The 24,232-nt window shown below is 41.6% G+C and overlaps 2 protein-coding genes across 2 annotated transcripts in view; one reads left to right on the forward strand and one right to left on the reverse strand.

Moving 5' to 3' along the window:
* Positions 1-17,862, forward strand: part of LOC145493523 (E3 ubiquitin-protein ligase rnf213-alpha-like) — a 100,725-nt gene extending 82,863 nt beyond the window's left edge. Inside the window, exons 55-85 of the mRNA XM_081473012.1 lie at positions 227-694; positions 2,039-2,211; positions 2,727-2,933; positions 3,139-3,326; positions 3,667-3,775; positions 3,985-4,085; positions 4,202-4,387; positions 4,605-4,853; positions 5,212-5,323; positions 6,418-6,852; positions 7,536-7,655; positions 8,240-8,350; positions 9,526-9,579; positions 10,012-10,215; positions 10,729-10,807; positions 10,904-10,938; positions 11,287-11,384; positions 11,553-11,706; positions 11,794-11,968; positions 12,429-12,529; positions 12,612-12,669; positions 13,095-13,294; positions 13,569-13,710; positions 13,791-13,874; positions 14,191-14,371; positions 14,735-14,942; positions 15,091-15,168; positions 15,457-15,654; positions 16,349-16,438; positions 16,919-17,091; positions 17,411-17,862. Coding sequence (XP_081329138.1) covers positions 227-694; positions 2,039-2,211; positions 2,727-2,933; positions 3,139-3,326; positions 3,667-3,775; positions 3,985-4,085; positions 4,202-4,387; positions 4,605-4,853; positions 5,212-5,323; positions 6,418-6,852; positions 7,536-7,655; positions 8,240-8,350; positions 9,526-9,579; positions 10,012-10,215; positions 10,729-10,807; positions 10,904-10,938; positions 11,287-11,384; positions 11,553-11,706; positions 11,794-11,968; positions 12,429-12,529; positions 12,612-12,669; positions 13,095-13,294; positions 13,569-13,710; positions 13,791-13,874; positions 14,191-14,371; positions 14,735-14,942; positions 15,091-15,168; positions 15,457-15,654; positions 16,349-16,438; positions 16,919-17,091; positions 17,411-17,579 — 4,940 coding nt within the window. The 3' untranslated portion in view covers positions 17,580-17,862. The remainder of the gene's footprint in view (positions 1-226; positions 695-2,038; positions 2,212-2,726; positions 2,934-3,138; positions 3,327-3,666; positions 3,776-3,984; positions 4,086-4,201; positions 4,388-4,604; positions 4,854-5,211; positions 5,324-6,417; positions 6,853-7,535; positions 7,656-8,239; positions 8,351-9,525; positions 9,580-10,011; positions 10,216-10,728; positions 10,808-10,903; positions 10,939-11,286; positions 11,385-11,552; positions 11,707-11,793; positions 11,969-12,428; positions 12,530-12,611; positions 12,670-13,094; positions 13,295-13,568; positions 13,711-13,790; positions 13,875-14,190; positions 14,372-14,734; positions 14,943-15,090; positions 15,169-15,456; positions 15,655-16,348; positions 16,439-16,918; positions 17,092-17,410) is intronic.
* Positions 17,863-19,059: 1,197 nt separating this feature from the next.
* Positions 19,060-20,607, reverse strand: LOC145493664 (uncharacterized). Its single transcript, XM_081473138.1, has 2 exons — positions 20,056-20,607; positions 19,060-19,952 (listed from the first exon to the last, which is right to left on the reverse strand). Exons 1-2 carry the CDS (start codon positions 20,557-20,559, stop codon positions 19,923-19,925), a joined length of 534 nt encoding a protein of 177 aa, XP_081329264.1. The 5' UTR covers positions 20,560-20,607; the 3' UTR covers positions 19,060-19,922.
* Between the last annotated feature and the right edge of the window lie 3,625 nt (positions 20,608-24,232).

Here is a 24,232-nt window from a genome sequence, read left to right on the forward strand (position 1 = left end):
CTGGTAACCCTGCGATAGACTAGCATCCCATCCAGGGCAGAGTAGAAATATTCCAAGTCGCTTCAGGCTACAGAGACCAGAATAAGCTCCGGCCTGATGGGCTACTTGGCTCGTATGCAGACTTAATCTATTCCTTATCTCACTGGCAGAGTTAGGTTTATTTGTCAGTTGTGAGAAAAATGTTTTTTTAATTCTAGTTTATTGGATATGTTTAATTGGGTTACAGATTTGTCATTTGCTACCATCTTGGCTCGACGAATCCACAAACTTCTTCAAGAAAAAGATGAGCGGGCTGGAATGAAGGCAAGTGATTGGCTACGCTCGGAGGCTTTAAGCGGTACAGGAATCCAAGAGAATGGAACATTCAGGAAAGCACTGTGGCAGAGGGTCTACTCATCTGTGATTCCAATCCTTTCTGAGGTTATCGCCGTTGTGGACCGTGATTCAAACCTGGAATTGGTAAGAGAGGAAGGTAACTGGCTGTCACGTTTATGGATACAACTTTTCCAAAGCCACAGCATGGTCGAGTTTCGTTACGATGGTTTCCTGTCACTTGAAAATGGCGTCATACGGGAACGTGTGCCGGTGATCACTGCTGGTCGTGAAAGGCAGGTGTTTGAGCTGCAGTTTCCTTTCTCGTGGTTGATTAAGGAAAAATTTGATGACATGTGGAGGGGCGCATGCAGCATTGCAGGTAAGCGGTGCTTTGATTCTGCCCTTTAAATGACTATATTCCATTTTATTATATGGCCAGCTCCGTGAGCGGGCAAGATAAACCGAATCCTGCGCTATCTTGCCCGCTTGGGATTACCCGCTGTCCCCCCACAAGAAAATAGTGTTCTTTTTCCGTATAATAAATCCTTTATTGACCAAGCTTATTCGGTCAAGATGGCTGGATTTTGGCCATGTTCTTTTTTGCGTGTCTATAAACAACTTTCAACTTTCATCTCGGTCCAAATATACGCAAAAAAAAAGCTAATGTCCAGCCATCTCGACCTCACACTTGGTCAATAACTCATTTATGATATCTTTCAGTTACTGCGAGCGCTGTGATTGGTCAATTTAGAGAGCCGTACTCTGCTGTACGACCCGCTTAAATTTAAAGCTGTTTTTGTTGCCAAAATGTTTCGTGATTCATCGCTAAGTGTTCTTGACTTTTATAACAAGTAAAAGTTTAAAACGTTCTTTTACTTTAAATTGTGTATTTAAACGTGCTAACGACTTAACAACGATTACAAATTGACTCGTTTTTTGAGGAGAAAAGACTCGGTCCGTAACTTACAGTACGGACTTCGAACTCGGTTAGTAAGAGGTATTTCTTGTCACAGTGAAAAATATAATAGCGTACGTTTGCTTTGTACCAATCAATTATTTTTAGAACAACACCAATGGAGCCTTAACAATAGAACTGAGTAAAAATGAATGATTTGATCTTCGCAGTTAATGGAATTGCCTTTTTGGCCAGAAAGCAAATTGCTCCATTTAGGCCAGAACTTTTAACCTTAATAAAATGAGAGCAAATTGCTTAATTGCAAGTTTTCAGGCTGTAAAAAATTCTCATTCGATAACTATTGTTTGGTATTAGGTACATTTTTTGCTTACAATCTGCTAACATAATTTCATTCAAGTTTCAACTGCATTTCATTTGTCCTATCTATATATATTCATTACGAGAGAGAAAATTGACTTAAAGAATAAGAGAACCTTTCATGGATTGGGAAAAAAATGTTGATTACGCTATGTAAACGAGTTTCCACAGCTTGGCCATCTTGTTAATGTACGTTGTTGTTCAGTTGGAAGTGATACCATGGGTAATCTTTATTTGATACAGACTCCACATTAATTTTTGTAGATCAAAACATTCACTGTGGTTACAAAAGGGAGGGTTTATCCGAGAAGGAAAATATCCTCATCGTGGTTGACTTCAGTAGAAGCTGTGACAAGCACGGTTCATTTAAAAGCTGTTTACTCTTTTCTTTCACCTCTCAAACATCCTTAAAGTGGTCTGCAACTGACCACTGATTTCTTTTATCATTAGCAAGAACACATACTCCAGTTCAGCAATGTTTACAAGACCTCGCTAATGCTTCCGAAATGGGAAAGTTGCTTCAAGAAACTGAATATGAAGGTTATGAAGAATCTGCAGTGTTGCGTTACCTTCATGACTTTGGTCACATGGTCCATAAGTCCATTGTTCCAGAAGAGGAACAGGTATGGCTTGATCACATACAGTAACTACAGCTTCCTGATATAGTTAATCCAGATTGTGTAGATTGATTTTCACGATTGCAGGAACATTAAAAGGAAGAAGAATCAACTAATTCTAGAATGCTGGGTTGGCACTTCGCTGTGTTAGTACTTTTGGTCGTAGAACAGATCAAGTTCCTGTTTGAAAATCCCTAATACATGTAACCCCAGATTGTTTTTAGTTATTAGCAGCATAACTCAAATCTGCATATTTCTTGGAAGCTAAACAAAATACGCTGCGTTCATTGCGTTGTGAAATACAAGCAGTAAGTTTTGACTAGTTATATCACAAATATACATTCAACGTTCTGTATAATGCGGCACTCACCCGCAAGAGCGGTTTCCACCATAGCGGCTTAACGAACGGCAGCTAATATAACTAGCTAACCGACTACTAACAACACTGACCTTACCATCACAATATTGTACTCTCGGCTTAAAATACCCCTTAGTGCTGTTCCTGTTTGTACCTTTTGCAGTTAATCAGTCAGGCCATTGTCACAGCTTCTCGTGAACTGCACGCCGGGTTGGAGTCAAGTGAGGAATTTGCTCTCACCATCTCTCTCATCCATGTGGTGTATGATCGCATTGAGAAACGATTGACAAACTTTTGTCATTTGGTGCGGGCTCAACCAGATATTGTAACTCGCCTTTTGCAAGTTACCCCACCAAATGAATCAGAACTGGTAAGTGCTAGTGTTGCTGTTTATGGAAACACTGAAGTGTGAATGATCTTTCCATCTGGCGTTAAAAACAGGACGTCTCTAAAAAATATCACGTATATAATTAAAGATAGTATTTGTTTAGGGTATCCATGCCTTAGAATGCCACATTGAAAGACACTTGTAGAGGCAATCGTGTTACTCATGTATAATTATTCTAAACCTCTAGGTTCTGGATGCAGTCGCCCTTCAGCTGTGCTTGTCCAATCTTGAACCAACTGCAGAGGAGTTTTCCGACCCTCAGACGCGCTTAGTATGGTGCAACAGAGTATTGAGTATAAGATCCAGTGCTCACAACATGATCAGTAACCTATCACAGTATGGACCTAAAACGGCGTGCATTCTGCAGGAATGCAAGTATGTATATCAGCCAACGACTCAATTAAAGAAAAACCAATCATGTGAACCACTTAGAGTGGGTTATTTCACACAGGAATTCCTAACTTACAAGGCCATCTTTTAGGTGAAGTAAAACATCTCCTCAGGACATCATGTTCTCAAGGGGGATTAGGTGGGGTATTGTGCTCAAGGCTAACGCTAATGCTAATTGGTATTCTCCGAACTTCCCACGTGCTTCATAACTGGGCGATGCGCACTAAAGCACGAGTCGGTTGTTAATTGGATAGTTACGAATTAACGTAGATGTATGATGATAAGTGAATCATGTGTGTGACCCATCTTTGATGTTCTTTGTTAGGTCCGCATGGCAGAGAGCAAGTGCTGTAAGGCTTTTCATTGAACACACCTGTCCAGGCACGTTACCATGCCACCCAGCGGACATCAAAAATGTTTTCAAACTGTGGAAGGTGGGTGCTGCGATGACATCAGTTGTTGAGGAACGTTATACTACTGGGTCTGTAGGGTTAAAAGTTCTTAAAGGGCTTTATTCCTATCTTAATAGTATTTTTCACAATTATCTTCAATTCTCAAAAAAAGTCCCATTATGAAGCTCGTATTTAATGAGAACTTCTGACATTGAATTCAGTGTTGAGGCTACTACGATTTAATCCAACAGGCGTTGGGTGATGAGACGGACTTCACAAAGCCGCACACAATGCGAGTAATTGAGAAGTTCCTTGTGGATTGCAGTGAGGCCGTTAGTAAACGGTATACCAGGTAAGGAGACAATGCAAAACATGCAAATGTAAATCTATGGGGCAGCATGCTAGTTAACAAGAAGAGGTCATACTACTGCTTACTACATAGTTAATGCGGTATTTTCTTTTTTACAGTTATGGTGTAAACACCTGCCCGGTGTGCCTGGAAGGTCTAGCCGGAAAAGACCCCGTTAAAATGCCCTGTGGTCACGTGATTTGCCTGGTTTGTGTATCTAATTGGATCGAGCGAGAACGAACGTGTCCGTTGTGCAAACAAGATGTCCCTGATGATTTCAAAATACTGTCCACCAAGTTCATAAGGTAGATGTAGGGATTTTTTATTCAGTAAAGCAATTAAAAGTTCCTCACTAAGAAGTCGACCTTCAAAAAACTGTGCGGTCTAAAGCCTCATGCTGACCGAAGGAAGCGCGACGAACTTCAAAGGAAATATAATTGGTGCTCAGTTTCTTCGTATTCTTAATCAAAAAGTTTTGTTCACACTCACCAAAACCATCAAACCGTCTGTTTATACTTACAGGAAAGCTGTTAAAGAACATTATGACTTCCGTCGTCGGTGCAATTCATTTTTCATGGAACTGGTTTCACTGTTCTGTTTCGGTGCGAACGCTGGTGATGGTGGGATGGATCCTGAGCTGTTTGCCATGTTCATGAGTTACGTAATAGAGGGTAGTTCCAAGACTAAGGATTTCTCACCCTTTCCAGAACATGGCATTGATGCTACACCCGTGGTGAGATCGTTTCTGCTACAGCAGCTCTTGCGGACAGGGTTAGTTGAAAACCCAGGCACTTTTGATTTCGTACGATCTAATTTAACTGCAAAATTTTGTTCTTATGACCTCTGCTTAGATCCAAAAAGTCATGGTCGATCATTGTTTTTATCGAACTTGAAAATAAAAAAAGCATGGATTGGCCGATTAAAGTTCAAAAAGTCACGTAATATGGATATATAACAGAATGCACAAAGCAACATTAGATCAAGAAACCAAACTAGAAAATAGAACGTATTTGATTCCCTGAAACGTGTTTAAGATAGCAAGCCGTTTCCCTCCTTTGCCCTCAACTAGACGAAAGACAAATTGTTTAGGAGGTACTGAACTTTGTTTCCTAATTGTATTTGTATTTAGTGATAAGGAGGTCAAAGAGAATTTGGCGCACTATTTATCTGAAGCCCGAGGATTGAGACCAGAAATGGAGCATCTGTTACAAGTTTGTCAACTATTTGTGCACTGTTGGGAGGTGAGCTTTGGTATTATTAGCAAAATGAAATGCCCACTGTCATTAGAACTAGAAATAGGCCATTTCCGAGTTTACCTTGTGCTTCTCTTTCAAAGTAAGTCCTCGAGCAAAAGGTTTCAAGTCAAATTGAGTTCGATTTGCGTGAAAATGAGGGTGATGTAGCAGCTCTCGTAAGGTCTCACATGAATGACTTGCTACTCTTTGAGAGAACAATAGAACAAACAACAGAAACAATGCCCCTAGCCCTAAAACAATAACAGCTGCTAACAATGAAGAGAATTACAAGCTTACGAGAGCTGCTACACTTCTGGATAATGAACCTGTAGGCGGAACACATTTTCATGTGAATAGTTTCGCACGAAAACTCGTTTTGACACAGAGGCAAAAGACAACTCGGAAATGGCCTATGTTTCAACAAAAAGTGATACTGTTTTAATATTCTTCTCGTCATTGCGTTTTGTGTTTCTTGAACTTGAACTTTAATTGTATTGTTTTCTGCATACAGTTAAAATTACTTTCCCCCGCAACTACAATGGGCGACAAAAGTAGTTGAGACACTTTCAGGAAATGACGCTTTCCGATATTTAAGCACTTTTTCTAGTTTATTTACATCTAGCGTTAATTCTGATACCCCGGCCCCCCAATTCAATGTTGTGTAGGCGCTGTGGTCTGTGCAGTCCAAGAAATAGAAAAATCAACATTGTTTGGAGGGAAGGGGGGAAAATGTGTCCAAGACGCTCGAAAATCGAATTTTACTGTTAAGTGTCTCAACACTTTTGTCGCCCATTGTAGTTCCAGAACTAATCGAGGCGGGGGCGGGGTTTCCACTTTTTCATAACTCTATACCTTGCCAGTTTTTCATGGTTATGACAAAGTCCCTTCTCCTAATCCTCACCGGGATTTGCATCATACATGTCTGAATTCTAAATCAGTTCGAAGAAAATCAAGTCAACTGGCTGCATTTGGCCAGGCAGAATTTTTTGAAAAGAGTTCCCTGGGGCAGCAAACACAGCAAGAAAATTATCGCTAGAAATTGCTGTCATTCCACAGTTTTGTGATTAAACATTTTAAAGTGCTGTTTACCTTTGTTGCAGGACTCTCTTATCAGCTTGTATTCAAAGACCTCAGGAAATTTGCTGGTGATGATAAAACTAGCTCAGCAACTTTGTGATGAATGTACTCCATTATTGGCCTCAGGCTCACCGCAGCAGCACACTCGAGAGCTTGATGTAGTTGTGCTGGAAGGCGTGGCAAAGGCACGTTATGCTCTCGCATTAATTGCCGATTTTATCTATAAGACTGCAGTCGAGGACAGAGAGACAGCTCCTTGGAATGACCTGCAAATAAGGAACGAGTTGAAAATGCTTTTTGAAGGCGTGACACGAATATGCTGCCACGGCTCGAGCCCAGTTCCTCGATTGTACCTGCTCAAACAGTTGGTGAGAAGGTATGGTGTGGAGTCTATCCATGTTTTGTGTGGAATAAAGGCGTTTGAGTGGATTGTGCCTCCTGAGAACAGAGACAAACAGGTAAAGTGTTGTATATCCTTCGATATGTTAGATGCTTCTCTGTAACTTTCTTATGCAGAATTCGTTTTAGTTGTAATTAACAAATCGAATGTGGTCTAGCGTTGTCTGTACTCTTATCGACAACGATATGCGTCATCACAGTGGTCAAAATGTTGTGGACTCACGAAGCTGTGAGTCCCCAACAAATTTTGATCACTGTGATGACACGTCGTTGTCGATAAGAGTACGGACAACGCTAAACCACATTCGATTTGTTTTTAACCACAATATCAACGTCAAAGAAAATGTTTTTTTCAGAGCGTGACCAAGAGCGTGACACTTTGACGCGAGCAGCGTTGTCTGGACTCTTATCGAAAACGGCCAATTAGCCAATCAGATTGCGGGATTAGTAGCAATTGTGGGAGAAAGATGAATCGAAAGATTTTACAGGGTCTGTGTGAGGAAATATCGAAGACAAATCAGTGGCATGAATGTGACTTTTGACATATGCGGTTACCATAAACGTTACTATACCAATGGTATGGTCCTTTAAAACACCCTTATTTTAAGGTGGTTACAGTTACTATAAAGTTTTCTAAAGCACTGATATTTCCTTTGGAAAAAACCTCGTTAAGGGCCTTTAGCGTCTTTTTCTCTTCATTTTTTCCTTTAGCAGCAAGCTAATATTAATGTTTCTTTTCCAGCAAGAGGATCTTGTTCCTGATAGGTTCGTTGTTTATGGAGAAGATTACAAAAAGGTCAGAGAAGCCATGGCTAAAACAGTCCTTAGTGCTACGCACCGGGAGTTAACTGAAGTGCTCCAGGTATGAAAGGAAGAAACAGCGTATGCCTGTAACGAGAGAGCAAAAATAGTTCAGTTTCGAAAAATGACTTGAAACTCATCTGTACAGTGTTAGTCTGAACACTTGACTTCAGGTTCAGACTAACTCTCTACAGATATGCTTCTTTGATGTTTTGTTAGCGGCCTTGGTCAGCTTGAATCTGGACCATTGTATTGTTGTCCGTTTGAAAAGCAATTCTTCGGGGAAAGTAAATTTTAAGAAAGGTGAAAGACCGCTTTAAGCGAAAAGTACTGAATGACGTGTGTGGAATATATTGTCGTTTGTTTAAGTTCTTTCCATAACCTAAATACCAGCTCTCTGTGACTCCAGACAGGGTATGGTTTTCTACGGTTTTAGTTTGAAATAGGTTACGTCCAAGGAAAGCACTCCAATGTTGCCTGTTTGCTAACTTCCTATGATAAAATCTGTGGTAATAAAAAAAAGTGTTGATTTACCAAGCACGTTAAAAAACCTATTACAAGGTCTGGCATGAAAAAGGTCATTGAGAGTGAAAGTGTTCCCTATTGTGTTGTCCAGCTGACTAGAAACGTCCCGTTGCATTTCAGAGCACTGTCTTACCACCTGTAGTGAGGGATGTCATGATGCTGTTGTCTGAATACCGTGAGGTGACCACTTGTTATGGCTTCAGGTCCATACAACGACGGCTCTCTGCAAAAGTAAGTGTCGGCCAGTGAGTGTGAACACTCACTGAATAGTTTGGGATATGGATTTGAGCAGGCCAGCACCTCTTAATTGTGTTCACTTTGAAGTGTTATTTCTCGCTACCGCTGTTCTGCTAAAAAAAAACATGGTCAGCTTGACTAACTCGTGATATTTATCTTAAGGCTGGTTTCCATATGATCGCAGACGATCGCGGATCGCAAATCGCAGATCGCGGACGATCGCAAAGAGAGTTGTTTCCATATAATCGCAGACGATCGCAAGCGATCGCAGAGTCGAATGTTGCATACATTTCGGACAGCGGAACTGTCAAAATTACACGCGCGTTGTGCTGGAGGGAAAATCGCAGCAAACAATATGGCGGACGTCGAGGAGGAAATTTTGCTGCAAGCAAATTTATTTCTTCTTTTCATCAAGCTATTTTGAAATTCCCTTGGCAGTGGATCTCGCCCCGATCCAGAGGGTAACGTTTTCAATCGCTTCAGATAACGACCATACGCAGTTCTTATGTTGCGGAATTTGACCTCCGCCTCAGCCGCCGATAAATTAAATTTCTCTCCGATTTTTTCCCAGCAGTTAGCCTTTTTGTGTTTGAAATCTTTACTGTTACGGTGGTAAACGCACTGATATCGCACAACTTCCTCCATAAATTTCTCGTTACTAACGTTACCTTTTTCAACGCCAGCCATGTTTACAACAAATAAGCGGTTGCTTTGTTGCAAAGAAGCGTTGAATCATGGGTCGGAATTCAAAATATTATGGGATACGTTTCGATCGCAGATCGCAGAACTTTGGTTTCCATATGATCGCACGATCGCAATTGATCGCAGACGATCGCAGACGATCGCAGAAGTATGTTTCCATATGATCGCAGACGATCGCAGAACTTTTTGCGATCTGCGATCCGCGATCCGCGATCGTCTGCGATCATATGGAAACCAGCCTTTATGTATGGGAATAAAAACTGAGATAGGCTTTTAGTTTTTAACCCAAGCCCATGTAGAAAAATGTGTCTTTTACCTAACAGTGCGGGCGTTTCATTTATCATTCCTAAGCCGTGTTTGCTTCTGAGATCTATTATCACTCGTTTTGCATATCTTCTCAAGCTAAAATACGTTTGAATCCGGGTCCTGTCAACTAATTATCTCTTTGTTCTATTTTGCTGTTTTAGGCTCACCAATGCTTTCAAGAATTTCTAAAGGATGACGCGCATCTTTCTGTCAAGGTGAGTCAAAACAGAACATTTCGCCTGTGAGCTTCTCCTTATAACGTTTTCTTGTGGTATGAGGCATGAGACATGCAGCTGTCTATTAGATTATGAGCTCGAGATTTCTATCACGTGATAGTTGACTCGGGCTGCGCCCTCGTCAGCTATCACGCATGGAAATCGAGAGCGAATAATCTAATCATGATTGTTTTAGTATAAATGTACTAGTCGTTCAAAACTTTATCGAAATCCTCTTCACAGACACTTCGAAAACGCCAAGAAACGGCCGTTGTTTTGTTAGCAAGGGCACACTGCTACGCTACTCACTATCTATCACAGAATAGATAGTGGGTAACGCAGCCAATCAGAGAACGGCATTCGTGATAGAACGCTAGTTGATTTATACTAATATGCTATATATTTAGTTCATTGTTTCAAAACTGTTTTCAGGCCCAACCATTTGCGACCCAACTTCTGGACAACACTCAAGGTGCCGCTGGGTTTCCAGGAGTCCGTGTAGCTCCTGGTCGCTCAGCCCTGGAACAGAACCTGGCAGAAATTGTCATTCATACTACAGCAGTGTTACAGTGTATTAACCAGATGACTGTGTGTGAACCACTGCGACTGCTCATGGACAATCCTGCAGCCTTGATGGTACGCTTGCGAAAACTGTGTCCGTGCCTTGTTATTGCGTAGATTTTGATAAAATGAATTACAGAAATGGGAATGGTAAAGCTATAAAACAAAGAGAATACGGAAATTGTATTTTCCGTGATTGGTTGTAAACTTAGCCCACGCAATTTTGGAAACTTGTGTTGGGTTTACCTCATCACCTCTGACTAACATCAGTGCAGTAGGCGAGGCAGTGGATTTTTTTGAATACGTCGTATTGGGGGAAATGTGGCTGCCTGCTTTCTGCAATGCCGCTAGTGTCATTCCATAATAGGGTTGCAGAAATATACGTGGACATCTTGAAGGACAGGAATAGAAGTGACGTGGAAGTAGGCACATGTTTATCCAACTGGTTCGGTAACTATAGAAATTAGAGCCAAGGGCAAAAAGGTTCTGTACAGCTACAGAAACACAGCTGGTGGCCAATTGAAAGTCAAACTTGTACTTTCTATGAGCTACAAACGTCTGACGGGGATCTATTTTTTCGTCTTATAGCATACCTTTTTTCCAACAATGCCTGACGACAACCTTCAAGAAGCAATGGCAGGAATGCGAGAGTCTGGTAGCTGGTATCGTAAGTAGCTCTTCTTACGCATTTCAAAACATTGTCCTCGAAGTTGTTAAGGAAGGGCTTTTTGTGATATTAATTGACTTGTTGTTCTTTTCGCAGAGTGCCCAAAAGGACACCCCTATTACGTTGGAGATGTAAGTAGTACTCACCTATTATTGTGGTTTCGCTATCCTTTGGCCAACAACACTTTGATAACAACACCTTATCAGTCTCGGCCTTTTTTGAGCAGAAAAATTGCTGTCAATGATCGTCAGCTACCACAAAACGTGCGTATTTTGACATCGTATACATGCTTTTACAGAAGTAATTCTTGGTTTTCATTGTTGGAACTTACTCTCGTTTCCAAGTGTCATTTGCTGCTATGCCTACTGTCCTCAGCCCATGCAACCAATCAACCAATTTCAATCATTTCTAGTTTCTTTCAAGACATTGAAATGTACATTGAGTGTTGGACTAAAAAGTTGTTAATGTTTTTGTTGTAGTGTGGCCGGCCTGTGGAGGTGAAGGTTTGCCCAGAGTGCAAAGTCAATATCGGCGGTGCAGGATATCACCTCTCTCAAGGGAATACTGCAGCTCAGAGGTATGGCACTTGGCTATAGTTTGTGGTACGTGAAGGATTGAAAACATTTCCTACACCTTCTAAGCGACTGACTGACAGACTGACTTCCTTCCACAACCAAACTCTCTGTAACGTTTAACTGTTTAGACTTGATTGCAACCTCTAATCATGCTCTCTTTTGGTTTGTAGAGCTGATCGTACCATGACAGGTCACGTGCTTGGCCATCCTAGTGCCAGGCCTAAAAGTCTTGCTCCAGAACGGAACTTGTCACCTGTGGTTGTTGGCATTACAAGGATTCTTATGCACTGTGCCATGATCGAAGGGGCCTGTCGACAACCCCAGGTTAGCTTTTTATTAAACCATTAGATTTCCTATGACACGACAGGCTGCTAAATCGGATCTTGTGTCTTTCCTATTTTCTTTGCATAGGGCATCTGTGTTCTCATCAATCCCAGAGTTCCTCCTGCGGCGTTGTCACGCTTTTTATGGGATCACTTGCAGTTGGATGTAGAACTTCTCGCCAGTAGCCTGGGAAGAAGCATAGACGATACAGTCCTCTGCATTCATATGGTTCTGGTACAAATGACTGCGCACCTCTCAAATCGTAAGATTTGAAACGTAACAAATTTTGCAGATTTGTTGATTTCGTATTACGTATTAACTGCAGCCAGGCTGGATGAGCTAGTGGACTACTCAGCTCAGACTATCACGAGACTTGATTTGGGTTGCATATTACGAAATTATATAGAGATCAACAGGATAGTTTTTCGAGTTGTTGTAAGAAATGTTTAACCATGCCTCAAAAATAATTTATTGTTTGCACATGGCCAGTATAGATACAGAGACTTTTTTTTTCTTTCCGAGGCTTTCTCTTATAGAAAGGAGAACTTCATAAATAGAATATAACCTTAAAGATAATTTAGTGCGCAGACAGAGGACATGATCAGAGCTCGAGACCACGAAACGTTTGTTTTATGGTGGTCTTGATCGAGTACAGTAGTGTTGACCGTTTCCAAATGAGTAGTTTGCTTATAAGATGTTTTCACGCCGACTTGTTATTGTAGCACAACAAGCCTTAAACGTCGCCTGCGATCTGAAGTCTAAAGAGTCTCGGAGAGACTGGGAAACAGCCTTTAATGCCACTGTTGTGACTCCACTGTTAACAGTATGTATGATCATTTGTAGTTTGGTTTTGAACCATTTACGGTGGTTTAATTATTGATATGATTTATTTCCTTTTCGTTAAGAACCTCGAAGAGAAGATTCAACGTTGTTTGCAGATGTTGGTCGGCGACAAGCGACTAGGTAAGTTATGTGAGTGGTGTATGCTTAACAAGACAGCACTAGTAATGTGTGCTGACTTGAAAGGTCATAGGAACAAGTGCTAAGCGACAGCGACTTCTGGTCTCCAAGACCAGGCTGAGTCCGCTGTTTTCATATCGAAGTCGCAAAGTTTGTGATCACTGTTGGAGTGTGAATACTTCATCGTAAAATATGTCTTACTTGTGATTAGACGTAACTTGTTTTGATCTGGTGTAAACGCATTATGTGTTACGAACATGTTAGCGACGTTCTTTCCTCGGGACACAGAGCCGTTCTCCCAGTTTTACTGTTGTTGTTTGTTTGTCGTCAAAAACTGTTCAACGTCATTCCTCTATCTCTTTGAAATTAATTAAAGCGTGTGTAAAGCCCTGGGAATTAAGAGAAAATTTAATTCCTTTTTTTTTCAGGTAATAATCCCCTGATGCGCCAGCTTTACGAGGTTGATGTCCCTCCCGAGGCCCTGACTGACCGTGTTCCTCCCACCTGCCCCGCCCTGTGGAGGTACAGGACTCAGGTCACACTGGATCACTTCTCGCACACTTTTCAACAGGAGGTGTCGTCGACTGATTCTGAGAGCAACAAAGTACTGGCAGAGTTTTTACGTCAGGTAAACCAATTCAAATCGTATTTAGTCATCGCCTATGCAACAAATTAACCTCTGCATTTAAAGTTTCTTAGTAAGGTTAATTGACTTGAAAGTTCCCGAACTGAATCCATTGTGGCGGGAACTTTAACCTTGCGTATGATTTAGATGTCTAGTTTAAAGGAAACTTGCAGCATACTTTTACCTCGAAAATCTACAAAATGAACGAGTATATGTAACAACGAGTGATTACTTAAAACATGAAATAAATGTCCATGTGGCCTTGTTTTATCCATAGGAACACAAACTCCGCGCCCTCCGTTTCCTGCCAGATATCGTAAAGCTACAGCGCCTTCTCATGGACAAATTCCACCGTCGAATTGACAGAACTGAAGCAGAGCAAATCAAAATACGAGATTTTCTCCGAAAGATCCCGTCTAGTAAGTGGGGCGTCAAATGATAGATTAATTCTATTACTAGATCATATTGTACTTACGTGTCGTTGTGTGTTTCTTTACAGAAACAGAGAGAGATGAACTTGCGTCATTAATTGCCAGCTTCAACCTTGCATGGAACCATGTGCGGCAAAGTCTTGACCAGCAAGGTATGTTTGGATACATCATCAAGCACACTCATTTATAATTTTAAAAGTCAGTTGAGATGACAAAAGCGCGTAGTCAGAAAGCTGTCTCCAAAGATTGCCATAGCCCTCGGTAATTCGGGAAGACTCCTGTACGTTGTTAAATAGCTAGCATGGCGTACTCTGATGGCGACAAGCTGTGGTAGCTCAGTTTACATCTAAGTTGTTTATGCTATTTCTAATTGGACAAAAAGAATAGATAACACTTTGGTGAGGATGTGATTTAATTTTTTCTCTCCTGGAGGAAGTAGTTACTTTACTTGTCCTTGTCTTTAAACAGGGCGTCTTCGTCCCCCAACGGACTTGTGTGAGAGGACCATGGATAACACGCGTCCCCTGGCTGTACTTTTGCCCAGTACCTCAGGGATGGGTATCTGTTCCACAGCCCTGGTATTTTTCCTCACCACAGTACACAACGAATTCAACGAACGATACCAGAACTTGAATGGCGGGCAGGTGAAGTAAGTACAACTAAATCTTTTGCTTCACCTAGCGTTCAAAGGAGACCGAAGCCTTAACTTCTTATGGGCATTGTTTCGTCTAGTAGGTCGGGATGAATATCACTCAGTGGGATGAACACCTTCCCTGATAGAGTCAAACCAAACCGTCAAACCTCAAGCTAATGTCGAATCTAAGAAAAATGTGGAATGCTTAGAAAGTATTGGACCGGCAATGAAGCATCTGATTGCTTGAATTCATTGATTGTTGGCTGTCGCAACTGTTTTAGTCGTGTAATAAGAAGAATCTATTTCTCAAACTCGCGACCGAATTAGCTGAGAAAGGGTGACAGAAACTAATGACATTCTATTCCGGCCTTTTGTCAGAGACCTGCCTCACATACAGTTGCAAGACGTGACAAGCTCAAATCTGATCTCATACCACACTGAGAGAGATCTGTTACCCCTCATCTTGGCTCAGTGTAACTACTCTCTAGAGGTGGGTCGAGGAACTTTGGTTCAATACAACTGGGAAGCTCTGGAAAGACAACTGATTGACAGGTTTATTAGGGGAAGACCGCTGGTTGATTTCAAGGTAAACTGTACCTCTGATTCTTTGTTGCTAGTTTATCCTGTTCGGAATGCCTCTCTTTTTGTAAAAATTTAAGGAGTGCCGCTAGTTGCCACAGTTCTTTCTTTCTGAAGGATTTGGTTTAACAGAACTTGCTGTGTTAAACTCATAGGATGAGAGGTTTGCATTTAGCAAAGACATCCAGTTGGACTCTGTATTCGCTTCAGTGAAAGCCAAGGTTCATCCACAGGTAAAACAATTTATTCTATCAGTCAGTATTTTTTTTCTCCCCGCTCCGTTACAGAGACCGTTCTTAACCTAAATAACCTGAGTAATTAAAGAGCCAATCAAAGTCAACCATTACCGCCCGAAAAAGAGCGCAAAATAAACCAATCTGACCAGTGACCTGCTAGACATTTCCATTAGTCTTAGATTAGCAGGGTTAATATTCAAGGAGGAATCATGGCAAACTGGTTTGGCCTCTGGTTTTGACATAATATCGGTCATTAGGTACGCAATATTGTTTGCTTTCTTTTAGGTTCCTTTGAGTTCAGCAGTAAGTCATCAAATTCTGGGCGAGTTTCGTTCACTGACAGACATTTGTGACGTGTTGTCGTCTCTGGACATTGCCGTTGGTTTCCTGTCCTCCACTGGTGGATCACCTGACATGCTGCTTAATCACTATCTGCAACACGTACTGCGCATGCCTCACCAAAACAGTCTTCGCAGTCTCAAGGTATAAAATCACGTGTACATTGACTCGTTATAAAATTACTATTACCAGTTGTACGAGGGGTGAGTGTCAAACTCTGTGTCCCTGGCTTGCAATAGTTGTTGCAGTGTTTCCGCAACCTTTCCAAAGAGAACAGGGTGGTTCCATTTTTTACTTTGCTTATTTGAACTCGATTCGTGACATGATGTTTCAATCAACGTTTGTCGCAAAACATAATTCGATGGTCCGGTTTATAACAAGATTGTAAAGCCAAGACCCAAGTAATAACAATGGTGAACTTGCAGCAAACGTTAGCAAACACGCAAGAGGCGCTAAACGCGGGAACACGAGCGTGATCTTGCGTGATTGACTTTTTTTTTTATCTCACTTTATGGGTAGGTGGTGTGACCTTTTTAAACCAATCACACAGGACAGTAAAACAAAACCAAATCATTTCCGGGTTACTGTCAATAACTGGTCTAAAAGATTTGCAGGAAGCCGGGTTATCTACTGTAACAGGTCGTAACCGTGAAGACTAAATTGGAAGCAAAGGAAGTAATCTCTGGGATTTCAGCTTTTCATCGTCGCATCAAATTAAAGGCAGTCCTAGAAGTAATCACTTATGGCATAATCTGTACATTTCTAGCACCCCATGCAAAGTCCCCCGAAGCTTTGGGAGAAGCCAGTACTTTACTGTTTGTTCTTTTCTCTTTACCAGGCCCAGCAGTGTTGCCAGTTGCGTCACGTGATCTCTCTCTGGAGACTGCTGACCCTAGAGAGAGCTAGAATGTTAATGAAACGAGGCGAGGTAAGGAACATTGGACCTTTTTATCTCTAAACTAGACATCAAAAATACCCTTACTGGCTCGTCCTAGATATGAAGAAAACTTTAGAGTGAGGGGGGGGGGGGGGGGAACAGAGCTTTAATTGCCATTATTAAGAATTGTTTGAAAGTACAAGCCTGATGCAGACTAAGGGTTTGTCTGGGAGAGAGGTCTGGGTTTGAGCTCTGGCCGGGTCAGGTCCCTCTCTTCGTCCAGGGTAGGACTGCGAAACTATTGCTGCGTTTTGTTGTGAGACCTGGCAAAATGCTAGGGATGGGTTGGAGAACCTGTGATTGACTAACATCCTATCCTGGGAGGAGTAACAATAATCCTACCTACTTCACTCTAGAGAAACCAGAGTTCAGTGCGCCAGTACCAATCCTTAGGATTGGAACAAACCAAACAAACCATCGTCACCTTGAGTGAAAAGGGGGACTTCTAATTATCTGATGTGTTATACGTAGGATCCATTTGAACAGATTGCGGATACTTACAAACACGTCATGTCGTCGAAACAGATGATGAAGTTTAGTAATAGCATGAGGAGGGTTGATTTGGATCGTTTCGTCTCCGAGGTCCTGGAGCTAATTTTGCTCAACCTCAGAGGAGATGCCACTCCGGGAGAGGAAGATATGAGGTAAATCAAATGCATTTGAGTTAGATCTTTCAAACTTCTGAAAAGGTCCTTAAGTGGAACTTTATTTTAGATCTCTCTGGAGCCTCGGATGGGAATATTTCGCACTATTGCTTGTATCGTTAGCTCACTCGCTCTAAAGAACTCGCGAATATAAAACGTGAAGATTACATTATGTAAGTGTGACGTTGAGGGGTTTTTTCGCGTTCATTTTATGCGGTGATTGTGTGTCTTGCATATCTTTCTGTGCCTGCTACGTGGATAAACATAAAGATTCTTTATATAGTTTCCATTTTATTACAACTTTCATGTACTTCTCCAGCTTGAGTGAATATATCCAGTGGCATCTTGACAACAAAGAACATGAACCAATTGCTGGACTGGATGAGCTACCACCTGAGGTGCAGTTGAAGCACGTGATCAATGCGTGGCAAACCTCTGTTGACCTGTGGGATAGTTACCTTGAAAAGAGGGATGCTGCTTCCGCATAAAACTGCGCCCTTAAGGTTTCGTCCCTGTTTTTCGTAAACAGCGGCCAGGAATCCGGCCGACTGTCGTTGAATTTGAATTTGAATTTAAATGTGCTTCGAGCGCACTATGAATTTTATACAGTTGTTAGGATATTAAAGTGCTAGATTATCTTACTGAGATAGGTAGTACTGCTGTCTCGCCCAGAATTTGAGCCACGTCTGTGTAACCTTAAGTTTAAGGACTTTTAATTAGTTTTAGTTCAATCTTTAACTTAGTCTGACTGGAAAGAAAATATAACCTGAAAGTGACTTGCGTACAACTTAACGTATCGACTTAAGAGTAATAGTTGTTACCTGTGTTTAAGTTAAACATTTGTAGATGTCTTACCTACGCCATGTAGTATTGTACACAGAAATGTGAAATAGTTATTATTAAAATGTCAGGAAAATATTTGTAGAAAAGAAAAAAATATATAATTTAGAGACATTTAGAGCAATAAAACTTTACGTCCTATCAATTTTCTGAGCCCATGATTTTACTGGCCCGGAGAAAGAACTTTCAGACTATGCCTGAGTGCTTCTATATTTTGATTGAATAATGAGAGTCAGAAACTCTTTGAGTTCTTCCAAGATTTGCCAGAAAAGCGGCCACCGGTTCACCATTCGACACCTTGTTTACTCTATTCCTTGTAATGAAGAACTGCCGTGAACGAGACAGAGAAGTATTTTTCACTCTTCTAGACTCTTGAAAGTGTCAGTGTGGTGCGATGTACTCAATACGAATTAAGCATTACGAAGCGCGCAACACCAACAAATATGTCATCAAATATTCATACCTGCAAACATGTCGTCTCAAGCTAAAATCTGGACAAGACTGCAGCCAACCTGTCTAATGGGAGATACTAGTTTTTTTCCCCTTTTTGGTCCCCTAGTGATCTTTCATTGGTTTAAGGTGTCTCAAAACAATTTCCAGCACATTTCAAGACGTAGATTTTGATGTTTTTATCATAACACTCTTGATCAGTAGATGCTAGAATCAGGGTATCAAAACAATGCCCAATTATTGGTGAACGTGTCGTCATCATTTTCGTGACGCTATATGTTACCATAGTAACAGTATGACAACAACAATTAGTAGCGAGAGTAAGCCTAAAACCGCAGGATTAATCACGGTTTTTAAAGCTTCTCTCGTTCAAAACAAAAAAATAACAGGTAAAACGCAATCCTGCAAGTTACGACTCAGTTATTGGTTCGTATGTTCGAGATTTCTTAAGAGAGCCATTGCCGTTTTCTCGGCCTTTTTCTACACTAGATCCTAAAATCTCTACGCTTCTATATAACTCCAACGTGATAAGTAGCTAGGGAGTAACACCGCCAAGCAACACGAGCAAATCAGTACCATTCTGAATATTGCCTGCAATTGTTTATAATCCCCTGTAATCCCTCAAGAAGAGACAATTTTGTACCGAGCAATTTTTTTTTCCCTTAAAGGCAGTTAAAGGCATTAAAAGATTGAAGGCATAAGTATTAAAGAAGACGACGGTATGATTCCACTGGAGGGCATGAGCATCTCGTGCACAGAGACGACTCCGTACCGGGAGTCTTCAACTTGAGTAGGCGCGTATATAGTATTTACCATTCGCAGTTTAAGAAAGGACCCAGTGCTCCTCCATAGAGGTCCTTTCTCGAGAAGGAACAAGACCGCATTCTAGAGAGTTCTAATAAAGCTGTACTAGTCTCCAGAGAAGTTCGGGGTCTGCCTACAACATAACCTTCGAGCATGCTCACCTTTGAGTCACACGTCAACACTTGCGAGCAGCGAAGAGAGAGTCTGCGAGCGTAGTGATCTGGCGAGAAGGAGACTGGTGAAGAGGCGCCAGGAAAGTGACTTCTCGGCAAGAGGCGCCGAGAAAGTCACGTTTATCACGGCTTCGCTGCTCGCACGTATGCTCTCAAAAAGTGAGAACAGTAATTTAAACAACCTTTCTGCTGTGGGCATGAAGTCCGGAAAAATTGTCTTTTGTGAAAGTTTATTGGAGGATCATCTTTTTCAGTGGTTATTTGGTTAATAATAATAATAATAATAATAATAATAATAATAATAATTTTTTAAAAAAGAGGAGTGTTTATTGTAACAAAAACTAGAGCTAAGCTTTACAAAATGCTATAATATTTACATAATTTGATGTCTGTTAAACCTGTAAAACATGTTTCCGTATCTAATCATGATATCATGGTTACTACAACTAATACTAATACTACTATCATCATCATAACATTAATTAACATATTCCATACAAATTGGTATATACAAGGTAAAAGTAAGTAAAAGAAATAAACTATTAAAACCTATTTCAACAGTGTTTACATAATGGCTCCCTCCTGGGTTTCAACCTCAATATCGATATATTACAAGGTAAAAGTAAATAAAAGAAATAAACTATTAAAAACCTATTTCAACAGTGTATTACATAATGGCCCCCTCCTGGGTTTCAACGTCAATATCAATGTTCTTAAAGTCACAAAAGGCTTTCCTTCTAGCTCTTGAACCTCTTAGGCAGATTAGTGCGGATCTTAGTAAAGCGAAGGATGTCCTTGCTCTTATCCAGGAGATTGTTTTAGCATAATGTTCTCCTTTCTTGATGGAGATCAGCTGCGTCAGTCTGGAATGGTATTGCAAGCACTCGTTTCCCATGCCGCCTGTTGACGTGAAAATAAGGGGTGTAAAAGTTCCTTGTTCGATATCCAAAACCCTCCTCGCGTAAAGGCGCTTCTTCTCGTTCTCATGATTGCGGTATATCTGTTGGAGCTCTAGGTCCCTATACGAATCAGCATTACGGTGACAAACCCTCACGTCAAAGAATGCTGATCGTTGGTTCTCCCAGAACCCGCGCGCATGAATATCTAATCTCGCATCTGGAGCTCGATTAGAACCTCTTCCCAGCTGTTCACCCGAGATGTCTTGCAGGACAGGCTCAATCTCAACATCGGTACAAACCATATTCAGGAGTTCGGCTTCTAAGTCCCTCAGCTCATTGTGACGTTGGGTAACGAAGCCACCTTTCTTGTATATCATTGCGTGGTCCACTGTAAAAGCATCACCGCATACACAGGTGGAGGGGATATCATCAACCGGCCAATCGTAGCGCAGTTTGATTGCATCGCGGAACTCTCTCTTATTTAGATTGAAACCCATTTCACGAAGGGGGAGTACCGTCAGCCAAACAGATGACCCTTTTTCCGCAGCAAGGTCAAGTGCCCGTTGGACTTTCTGTGGGGCTACCCCTCTGATATGCTCTGCCCTGTCTTGGAGCACCGTTGCTCTCTCACTCCTCATTGCCTGTTGTAGTGGCTTGACCAAAGAATCATCCGGCATCTGATGGGATTGAGCCACGATCTGTTGGACCAGCGGGAAGGTAACTTTGACGGAGGAGGATTGCTCAAGATTTGCGTCAAGACACGGGTTTGTCATGCCAAGCCCCCCTAGACGGACTGGCAGTGCTAGAATGTCCCTGTCCAGCCGAGTGCACCTATGCTCCGTAATTGCAGGGATGAGCACCTTAGATATGGCATTCTCCAAAGGCTCCAATAATTCTTGAATATCAGGCAAAGTTCTCAAAAAATAGGTCCATCGGTGCTTGAGGCCAAAGGTGTAAGCAGCATAACACGCTTCAGGCTGAGAAAGAGCAAACTCTGCCAGCTTGGTAATCTCGCTGACCCAGTTGGTCACCTTCTCGCTAACGTATTCCTCCAGATATTCCCGTGAACCTATCACCGCACCCAGATGTTTTTGTCCCTCTACCGTCACATTGACAGCCGTGTCCTTGAACACTTCTTTCACGCTTGCCTCTTTATCTGGCTTTGAGATAATCCAACATTTCTTGGGGTTGGGAAAATAGCCAAAGACTGGGCCAAGGCTGTTGAGGACATCCCACTATTTCTTGATTTCCAGTACAGAGCCAGCTCCACAGGCATCGTCAGCAAACCAGCACTGTTTAGTACTGGACGCCGCCTGCAGGCTTGTGATCAGCGGCTGCACACTTAAGGCGTAGAGGGCCATAGCAAGTGGGTCACCCTATGTTGCTCCTTCAGCTGACATGATCTCTTTGCCGCGGGTAATAAACAAGCGTGCCGACTTCCTGTAAGTATTGATGGCATATGCTGCAATTACAGGGCAGAGAACCCGGATATTATGCTCTGTTAAGTGCATTGAGTGCATTAGAAGCATCGATGAGCATTACCGCGTCCGTGTCATCTGCTTCAAATATGGCATGCATAGCATGTATAGCAGCCTCGCTGCCGGACTTTTGACCTGCGCATAGCTGGAGTGAACCACTCGCCTCAACCACGTCTCCCTTAGAAACGTTCATTACGCACTTTCCATTAATCCTTCGTATCACCTCACCGACCCCTGTAGGCCTCACTGCACCTTCACCTTTATAATAATAATAATAATAATGATAATAATAATAATAATAATAATAATAATAATAATAATATCCCATCAGAAAGGAACACCTCCTTGAAAACAATGGAAAAACTCACAAAATACAAAGATCTTGAGATTGAAATCGAGAAAACGTGGGGAATGAAAACAACAACTGTCCCAGTGATCATTGGAGCTTTCGGGCTTGTCAAGAAGGGAACAGAAAACTACATCGGCAAGATCCCAGGCAATATTAGAATAACAGAGCTACAGAAGACCGTCCTCCTTGGAACTGCTGTCTTACTTAGGAGGACTCTATCCATCAAGTAATCCAGCAGACTTATGACTGCCTTAGGCTCACGGATTGAACCCGGCACCATAAGTTAAAAGCGGCAACACTTTAAGGACTTATAACAATAATAATAATAATAATAATAATAATAATAAATAATAATAATAATAATGATAATAATAATAATAATAATAATAATGATAATAAACAATTATTGGATTCGGTTTTTGTGATATCCAGAATAATCAAGGCCGAGGTAGGGGTTAACCCTTACCGAGACCTTGATTATTCTGGATATCACAAAAACCGAATCTAATAATTGTTTTATTATACATTGAACGAAAAAATGGAAGTCATGTTTTTCCTTCTTCACTGACGGCAAGCATTACAAAGCGAGCGAACTTGACATGATTACCCTTAGAAATCATGCACCGCGGTCATACATGACATGATTACCCGTGACCTTGAGTGTCCTTGACATGATTATTGTATAATCTGCAGAGATGACGTCACGGGCGCTGATTTCGGAAATTCACTGTACGCTTTCGGCCAATCAGAAAAGAGATAGTGAGTTCAATGTATAATAATAATCATCATCATTTTGAGGGTAGTACACAGCATAGGCTCGATTTCCGCCGCTTTCTTGAGTCCGGTCTACGTTGAGCCTATACACAACAGCAATCACTGAAAAACCAGTAACCCTCATATAAATATTTACAGAATAAAAAGATGATTGCTTATTGTAATTTTTCTCTTTCATTAGAGAAATTCCATATCACGCAGAGGTTAGCTCATACCATTCGAGAAAATTGGATGGGGGTGTGCTGCTCGCTTCCCAAAACCCTTACCCTATTTATGATTCGATACCCTGTTTATGACCTGACCCTAAATCAATACCCGATTTCAGACCTGCCTTATACTTAGTTCCCTAGTTCAGACCGATGTCAAAGGCATCATGTAGGGTTTTTGTTGATCAGTCTTATCGATAGTAGCGTCTTCTAAAAACATACCCAATTCAGGACCAGAGTGCAAAAACTATACCTTATATATGACAAAAATGGCTAAAATCGATACCCTATTTATGACCAAAATGGCTGAAAAACCAGGCCTTTGGGGCTGCACAAACCCATATAGCCCGTATAGGGGAGTACCCCCTTTCCCCTTCCCCCCCCCCCTCCCCCCGGACCGTTCATCATTCACTGCGACTTTTCACGATTCTGGCGCCCGGTGTCACAGTGATATGTGCATCCCCGTGATATGTGTATCCCCGCACACATATCACTAGTGATATGTGTATCCCCTCCAAAGTGGCGACCAGTGATATGTGTATCCCCCACCCCCCTCCCCTCTACTTTAAATAGCAATATCCTCCTTGAAAGCGCTCTCGTCGTCTGGTCGCTTACTGGACGAACGACTAACCCAAACACACTTAAAACACAAATCTCAATTTTTGTAGTTGAAAAAGCGTACGTATCTGCTGCTGGAATTGTGTTCTTGATCCTAACTGGTTTTCTGCGAGCAGGATATAATGAATTTAAAGTTGAACACCAAATGGATCTAGATATATTTCAATTTGAGTTTCACGGCACGGGATTTCTAGGACGATATTAATTGCGCGGTGCATTCTCACCCCTCGAGTAACGCATATTCTCCACTGTTCATCGCCTTGTTTGCATCTGAATTATTCGTGGAGTGAAACACATGTCACTGCTTCGACCCGCTCGCCATAAAATGATTAGTGGCACTCGTGTATCCCCTGCACACGCTTTTCAGTTCGACTTTTTGTAAGATATGTTAAGTCTCAAGCTGTATACATTGCTATACTGCGAATATTGCTAGCACGTTTGATAATATTCGACGTTTATTCTTCGGCAGTTAGCCTAGATAACGGCTGTCTTCAGGGGATACACATATCACTGCGCCATGTAATAATTAGTGATATGTGTATCCCCTGCA

The sequence above is a fragment of the Orbicella franksi genome, chromosome 1 (assembly GCF_964199315.1).
Source record: "Orbicella franksi chromosome 1, jaOrbFran1.1, whole genome shotgun sequence".
In the NCBI taxonomy this organism is placed as follows: domain Eukaryota; kingdom Metazoa; phylum Cnidaria; class Anthozoa; order Scleractinia; family Merulinidae; genus Orbicella; species Orbicella franksi.

Bases quoted from the DNA above. Each gene is read 5' to 3' on its own strand.
- LOC145493664 (XM_081473138.1), bottom strand. From the start codon at position 20,559: ATGGTTTGTACCGATGTTGAGATTGAGCCTGTCCTGCAAGACATCTCG. The intron at 19,953-20,055 runs GTTGAAACCCAG...ATCGATATTGAG, and splicing joins TTAAGAACATTGATATTGAC to GTTGAAACCCAGGAGGGAGC.